This window comes from Aegilops tauschii, chromosome 3 (genome assembly GCF_002575655.3).
Source record: "Aegilops tauschii subsp. strangulata cultivar AL8/78 chromosome 3, Aet v6.0, whole genome shotgun sequence".
Lineage (NCBI taxonomy): Eukaryota > Viridiplantae > Streptophyta > Magnoliopsida > Poales > Poaceae > Aegilops > Aegilops tauschii.
Genome location: NC_053037.3, coordinates 584,457,166 through 584,465,489, shown reverse-complemented (window position 1 = coordinate 584,465,489; position 8,324 = coordinate 584,457,166). Strand labels below are relative to the sequence as shown.

Genomic DNA, 8,324 nt, shown 5'->3' with positions numbered 1-8,324 from the left:
AAAATAAATAAGTAATTAGAAACAAAATAAAATAATATAAATAAGTATTTTGTTGTAAATAGAAACAAAATAAAATAAATAAAGCAAAAAAGAAAACAAAATAACTGGGGAAAAAATAAAAAAATGCCACCTACTGGGCCACCACGGCCTGAATACGACTAGAAACCCATCCATGGGCCAGGATTCAGGCCCGCAGAAGGCCCAGCAGGCCCACAGGCATAGCAGTGCAAGATTAGGCCCAGAGGCCTGCAGTTCAGAGGAGTTCAATGGAGATGGCGGGGCAAGGCTTATAAACAGGTCATGCTGCTCCTTGGCTAGCAAGCTGGGACTAAACATCCCACCGCACCGCGGCTTTGGTAGGCGCAGGACATTGGTCCCGGTTGGTGCCACGAACCGGTACCAATGCCCCCTTTGGTCCCGGTTGGTGGCACCAACCGGAACCAAGCCCACCCTTTAGTCCCGGTTGGTGCCAGCAACCGGGACCAAAGCCCTCTGCTTCCCGCCCTTCGGGCTGCTGAAAAGAGGCCTTTGCTCCCGGTTGGTGGTACCAACCGGGACCAAAGAGGGGCATTTGTCCCGGTCCGTGACAAGAACCGGGACTACAGCTTCATGTATATAAGGCAAACTTGTGAAAATTTTGGTTTGCATCTTGCAGTTCGCCCCCGACGACGCGCGCGGAGAGGACGCCGCCAGGCTGCCGGACGCCGTCGCCATCGCCCCCGCCCCGGAGCCCACGCTGACGCCGTCGCCGTCCGCCGCCCCAGCATACCACCTACGCCCTCGAGGACCACCTCACCACCGAGACGCCTTCCACCGACCCCACGTGGCTCCGCCTCGATGTCATGGTGCTTCGCTGGCTCTACGGCTCCATGGCCATGGACATCGTCGACCTCGTCATGCCTACCGACCCCACCACCGCCACGGCGTACAAGGTCTGGACCTCTGTCGTCACGCTCTTCAACGACAACAAAAAGAGCCGCGAGATTTATCTCGGCGAGGAGTTCTACATCAAGCAGGAGGATCGGTCCATCACCGATTACCTTCACCTGCAAAAAACGGCGGCTGACGCCCTTGCCGAGGTCGGTGCGCCCGTCTCCGACCCCGAACTCGTCACAAACGTCATCAAGGGCCTTCACGAGCGCTTCGACAGCGTCGCCGACATCGCCCTCCTCCTCACTCCGTTCCCTACCTTCCTCAACTTCCGCAACATGCTGCTCCTCCACGAGATGAAGGCTTCTCGATGTTCCAACAGCACCTCGGCCTCCGCCTTCTATGCTGCCAAAGGACCCGTCCCGCTCCTCCCAACGGCGGCGGTTCATCCTCCGGGGCCGACGGCGGCGCTCCTTCCGGCGCGGGGGCGGACAGCCATGGCGGGCTCCTGCCCCCTCCCACAACCCTCATGCCACTGGCTATGGCAAGGGGAAAGGAAAGAACAAGGGCTACAGGCCCGCCGGTGGTGCTCCTCCCATGCCGACGCCCTTCAATCCTTGGACCGGCGCCATCCAGATGTGGCCCATGCAGTCCCACCCCAACAGCACCGGTGGCACCGACGACATCCTTGGACGGGGTCCGGGATCACGCGCCCACGCCTACATGGCCGCTCCTCCGGCTGCTCTCGGCGCGCCCTACGGCGGCTATGGTCCAGCCTCATACGGCGCCGTGCTGCCCTACGCTGCACCCACGACACCAGCACCATCATGGGACACTGCTGCTCTCGCTCAACACTTCACCAACATGACGCTGCAGCAGCCCGCTCCCGAGTGGGTCATGGACAGCGGCGCGACCGCCCACCTTTCCTCCGACGCTGGTATCTTATCCTCTCTTTCTCCTCATCCTATATATGGTCACGTTGTTGTCGGCGACGGCTCCACCGTCCCCGTCACCACATCCGGCCATTCTTCCCTTCCCTCTCTTTTTCCCAACAGAACACTTCACTTACGTCATGTCTTAGTCACACCAAGCTTTATAAAAAAATCTTATTTCCGTTCGCCAGTCCACTACCGATAACCATTGCATCATCGCTTTTGACTCTTTTGGTTTCTCTATGAAGGACCTTCATTCCCGGCGAGAGATCCTTCGGTGCAATAGTACGGGGGAGCTTTACACGTTTACATGCCCTTCGCCTCCTCGCGCCCTCGCCACACTCACCGCCCCTCACGACGTGTGGCACCGTCGCCTTGGTCACCCAGGACATGATGCTTACCGTCGCCTCTCGCAGCATATTTCTCTCCCTTGTATTAGACAAATAAATCACACCACTTTATGTCATGCTTGTCAACTAGGACGCCATGTACGTTTGCCTTTTTCTTCTTCTACTACTCGTACCACTCGTCCATTGGAGTTAGTGTATTGTGATCTTTGGACTTCACCGATTTTGAGTGTTTCTGGCAATAAATACTTTTTAGTCATTCTTGATGATTTCACACATTTTCTATGGACTGTTCCGCTTCGCCAAAAGTCTGATGCTTACGCCTCGCTCTCCGCTTTTCGCGCGTTCGCTCATACTCAGTTTAGCTTTCCTCTCGTGTCCAGACAATGTGACAACGGTCGTGAGTTCGACAATAACAAACTCCACTCTCTTGCCGCCACGCACGGTATTCATATTCGCTTCTCTTGCCCATACACACCCCGACAAAATGGTAAAGCTGAACGCATTATTGGCACTGTCAATGACATTGTGCGTTCTCTCTTATTTCAGGCTAGCTTACCACCTCGTTTTTGGGCCGAAGCACTTCACACCGCCACCCACGTCCTCAACCGTCTTCCCACAAAAACAATCAGCGCCCCATCTCCATATTTTTCCCTTCACAACACCCATCCTGATTACTCGTCATTATGCGTCTTCGGCTGCCTATGCTATCCCAACACCGCCTCTACTATGACACATAAACTGTCGCCGCGTTCGAGTGCTTGCCTTTTTCTTGGCTATTCCTCTCATCATAAGGGATATCAGTGCATGGATCTCACTACCCAACGCATCATCATATCTCGTCACGTTGTCTTCGATGAGATGACTTTTCCCTTTGCCTCCCTACAGCCTACCGTCGCCACCACGTACGACTTTCTCGCCGATGATGACAACCTACCCATTGTTGTCCCACCACTTCCGATCACCACTCCTACACCTAACGCACCACCCTCCCCTCCTCCCGCCCCTTCCTCACCACCCGCCCTCCCTCACCAGGCACCCCTCCTGCACCCACTCATCGCACGCGCAGCACCTCCGGCATCCACAAGGGCCCTCGCGAGCGGCATAACCTGCATGTTTCCTCTTTCAGCAGGTACTCCCCGGTTCCCACCTTCGCCCGTGCAGCTCTCAAGGATCCCAACTGGCTCTGATACCATGAAATACTTAGGAATATTTGCCACACTTGGGCTTTTCCATTGCATGTTAATATATAGATAGATTTACTATCCTAACCATAAATGGGAGATCACAATAATATCGATACTCCTCGATTTAGGGGATTAGGAGATATGTCACGAAACGTGACATATACGCTGCGGAGATTCTGGACAGGGCCGGCATGACTGCTTGCAAGTCGGCCACGACACCAGTTGACACGTCGCCGAAGCTCGCTGCTACTGTCGGTCCTTCAGTGGCCGATCCCACAGAGTACCGGAGTCTCGCCGGAGCTCTCCAGTACCTCACTTTTATGCGCCCCGATATCGCGTATGCTGTTCAGCAGGTTTGTCTTCATATGCACGACCCGCGTGAGCAGCACCTAGCGGCCATCAAGTGCATCTTGCGCTACGTCAAGGGCATGCTTTCTCATGGCCTTCAGCTCTACTCGACTTCGCCTGACTCCATGATCGCCTACACTGACGCCGACTGGGCCGGCTGCCCTGAAACTCAGTGCTCAACGTCGGGCTTCTGTGTCTACCTCGGTGACAACCTCATCTCTTGGCCGTCCAAGCGGCAACACACGGTCTCTCGCTCTAGCGCTGAAGCCGAGTACCGCGCTGTGGCCAACGCCGTGGCTGAGGCGAGTTGGCTTCGGCAACTTCTCTAGGAGCTTCATCGACCATCTCCTCCTGCGACGATCGTCTTCTGCGATAACGTCAGCGCCATCTACATGTCCACGAACCCAGTACATCATCAGCATACCAAACACATCGAGATTGATCTCCACTTCGTTCGCGATAGTGTTGCCATGGGTCAGGTCCCCGTGCTCCATGTTCCCTCGTCACGCCAGTTTGCTGATATCTTGACAAAGGGACTCCCGTCGCCGTTGTTTCTGGATTTTCGGTCCAGTCTGAACGTCCTCTCTCCTCCCGTTGTGACTGCGGGGGAGTGTTAGACTAATATGTCACGTATCGTGACATATATCCTAATCCCCTAAATCGAGGAGTATCGATATTATTGTGATCTCCCATTTATGGTTAGGATTGTAAATCTGTCTATATATTAACATGCAATGGAAAAACCCAAGTGTGGCAAATATTTCGAAGTCTTTCAGGCCGAATAGAAACGTAGATGAAACTGCATAATTTGAAAAAACAGTTTCGCGGCAGAAATTGCACCTCGTGGACACGAGTAGTTCATCACGTACTACATATATTTTACATGATCAAACACTACAAACACTAGTTCATACTACATACTACATCAGTACTAGTACTAGAGGGGTGGGGATCTCACGGCGGCGAGCTCGCGGCCATGGAGGACGCCGTGGAGGAGCTCAATCCTCCTCGTCGGAGCTGCCGAGGTCAATGTACTTCGCCCTCTGCTCCTCACGGGTGCCGCCACTCGTCGTCCTACTCCTTGGCGGCGAAGTTGGCCGCGACTGCCTGCAGGAATTGGAGGTCTTCGAGCTCCTCGTGGTGGCGCCGGCGCTCCGCCTCCTCGTGCACGCTCCGCTCGGCAATGGCGGCCGCAACCGCGTCGACGTTGGCGACGAAGTCCTCCGGCCTGACGACTCTGCGGCGGCCGAGCTCCTCGGGCTCCTCCTTGACGGGGACGAACTCGAAGTCCTCCGGCTCCTCTGACCACTCCCTCTTCACGGGGAGAAGGCATGCGCCGGAAGAGGAGGAGCTCCCGGCGTAGGAAGATCTCGCCGCAGAGGAGAAGGACGCGGCCGAGGACGGGGTACGGCCGTGCCGACGGTCGTACTCGTTCGTCTCACGGACGCGGAAGCTTGGCGGCGGCGACAAGCCGCGGTTGGTCCACTTCCTCACCCCGCGCTTCCTCGCGCCGTCCGACCGGGCGCGCCGCTCGCGCTTGGGGTCGCCGCTGCCGCTGGATTTGCTGCCGGAGCCGCGTCCGGAGCTCCACATGCGGCCCCACATGGCGGCTGGAGGCCGAAGGGGGTCGCCGGCGGCGAGAAATGTGAAGAAGGGGGGTGGGGAATGCGCGGCTCGGCGGCTGCGGGGGATAGGGTTTCGACCCGCAAACGCGCCGCGAAACCGTAGATATAGTGATCGGGGCGTGCGGTTTGCGGGCCACGGCAATTTGTTTTACAGGCCGGGCGAGTATGCGGGCTCTGTTCTGGCCGAAAAATTGGGCCAAGCCCGCATACTCGCCGGAATTTTACGGGTTCGCGGCTTTTGCGGGGTCTGCTAGAGTTGCGCTTACACTGTGCGCCCCGTATTATATCCACGTACTGTTCCATAGCACACTGTTTTGAAGTTCTACACCAACCACAGGTCAAAACATAAATTGAATAGGACGCGAGAACTGACAAAAGGAGGGGGATTTAGGGCAGAACTAAACGATGGTGATTACATCGTGTACTACTTTATGCTTCCCATCCCAGGCGATGCGAGTTTATATATTTTTTGCTCGCTCACCGCCATGTGTGCTGACAACACGAGCATGGTCGTGTCTTAGTTAGTTGCCGATGGAAACATGTTGTGCACCAAAGGTTCAAAGAAGCGGGTGCGGAAACCAAATCATAACCCTTCTCTGTTGGAGAATTTTCATGTTGCTTGACCAGGCCAGGCTGCCGAGAAAAGCATGATTTGCCGGCGGCCTACAGGTCCATAGAAACTACACGGTTCATGGCAATCACATCTCTGTGGTTTCATGCAGCCCCCACAATTTCAGATGTCTCTCAGTCCCCTCGTGCGCCTAGGTACTGATGCTGTTCATTGTATCCCTCTTCCCCCTTGCCTCCACTCCATTCGGTGTTGCTTTTGTGGGCTGGCTACTCTGCTACGAGGAGCTGAAGATAGGAATGCCTACAATTCTAGATGAACCAGCCGAGTATATGTTTATTAGCTATATCCAGGAGAGCGGGTCCTTTATATAAGCACCTTTATACAAACAATTACACAGAAGGATTCTTCTACGTCTGTTTGCTGGTGAGATAAGTTTAGGTTCACTTGTTCCAACGCCCAATGGAGACAATCGTGCAACTCACTAATAATATGTATTTTTGCAGCATGTAATCCCTTTATATACATATCAGGAGGACTGTGAGCGAGATGCGGGAGGAAATGCTTCTGGAACCGCACTGGAGATGCGGTTCCAGCCGCCCATGGCAAAGGAACCGGGGCATTGGGCTGAACTTTTGCAAAAAAAAAAAAAAAAACCTCCATTTCCAGCTACGGTCCACACATGTTGGTAATGTCACGCTGTCTACCTGGATCACACCCAAGTGTCACCCACCTTATGCCAGCTAAGCAAAATACATATGCAAAATCGTAATAGTGACCATATTGAGTCACTTCAGAAACTTTACTCATCGTATTTTGAAGTTCACTGACCAAAGTGAGGCACCGAGTCAATCAGTTACTTCAAACGAAATTTTCTCAAGCTGATATCACGGAGTAGCAACAAGTCCATGTATGCCCATGTATGAACTACCGATGGAAACCTGGAGTCTGCCACACTTACATACATATCGACTAGCGATGCTGAAACAGAAACAAGAGTAGACTTGACCACATGCCCATGTATGCTCTTTCCATGTCAAAGATCCCCTACTTGAGTGCAAGCACAGATAATACCTACTGTACACATTTCATCAGGCACGAAGTCTTCCATCTTCTGATAGAACTGCAATGCTCCCCAGCCTTCGTTATTCTGTGCAAAACCAGAGACCATACAATTCCAGGAGAAGAAATTTCTATCTCCGAGACTACAGAAGATTAACTCGGCACTTTAAGTATCCACAAATTCAAAATACATAGTTAAATGGGCATTCTTCACCCTTAAACTGCATGCAAGCAAGTGTTTTAGTGAAATGCAGTGGATGGGTTTTCCGAGGGATTGAAGTTTAAAAGTTCCACATGCTGACAATACACTAACTATTGTCATGTTGTCAGGATTTACTCGCGAAGATGCATGCACCGAAAGGCTTCCAACGCATCACCATGTAGTCCATTATGTACACAGCATACTACGGCTGTATTCCACGAATAGTATATGATACCAACATTATACTTTCCAAGAGCGCGAAGGCAACCAGTGAGTCCTCATAGCATTTAACTGGAATTGCACTCACATGATGTTCCGGCCAGCACGTCCAAGCATGTATGCAACGCACACATGATGTTATATTGCAGGAGTAATTCCAAATTTGTCTGATATAAGGCGGTAATGCTTCATTGGTAATCCCAGAATGGCTGCAAGCTGACAAAAGAGCACTAAAAGCTTGTGCCTCTCATTCCAGAGTGAAACATATTATGGGAATGTTCTTTGACTGCAACCCATGCCCATGAAATTCTAAACCAGCAAGCAATTGACTTTTCACTCGAAGATTCAAATATTTTGATAGCAATGTCAAGTGTTCAGCACTTACTATACATCAACTAGTGATGCTGTGACAATAACATTATTTTGCACTGCAGACACGACTTGACAACATGAGCATGTATAATATCCCCAGGTTGAGTGCTAGCATAGATAATACCTACAATAGATATTTCATTACGTGCAAAATCCTCCTATCTTCTGATAGAACTGTAATGCTCTCGAGCCTTCATTATTCTGTTAGAAACCAGATATCATACAATTCTAAGAGCACAAATTTTACCTCCAAGGCTATAAAAGATTAACTCGGCACTTTCAGTTTCCGCAAACCGAAAATGCATGGTTAACAGTGCGTTCTTCACCCTTAACTTAATTGCATGCAAGCAAGTACTTCAGTGACATGCAGTGGATGGTTTTTCTAAGGGATTGTATTTTGAGAGTTCCACATGCTGATAAAACACAAACTAGTGTAATGCTGTCAAGATTTAGTGGCAAAGTTGAATGCATTGACCGAAAGGTTTCCAACGGGTTTCCATGTAGTCCATTCTGTACACAGCGTGTTCCATGAAGTAATATGTGATGCTAACATACTCTCCAACAGCGTGAAGGCAGCCATTGCGTCCCCGCA

The 8,324-nt window shown here is 51.9% G+C and overlaps 1 protein-coding gene across 1 annotated transcript; it reads left to right on the top strand.

Moving 5' to 3' along the window:
• Positions 1-842: 842 nt before the first annotated feature.
• On the top strand, positions 843-2,703 carry LOC109767353 (uncharacterized). The gene is made up of 3 exons (XM_020326118.1): positions 843-1,313; positions 1,420-1,807; positions 2,699-2,703. The coding sequence occupies exons 1-3, from the start codon at positions 843-845 to the stop codon at positions 2,701-2,703; spliced, it is 864 nt and encodes a 287-aa protein (XP_020181707.1).
• Positions 2,704-8,324: the final 5,621 nt, after the last annotated feature.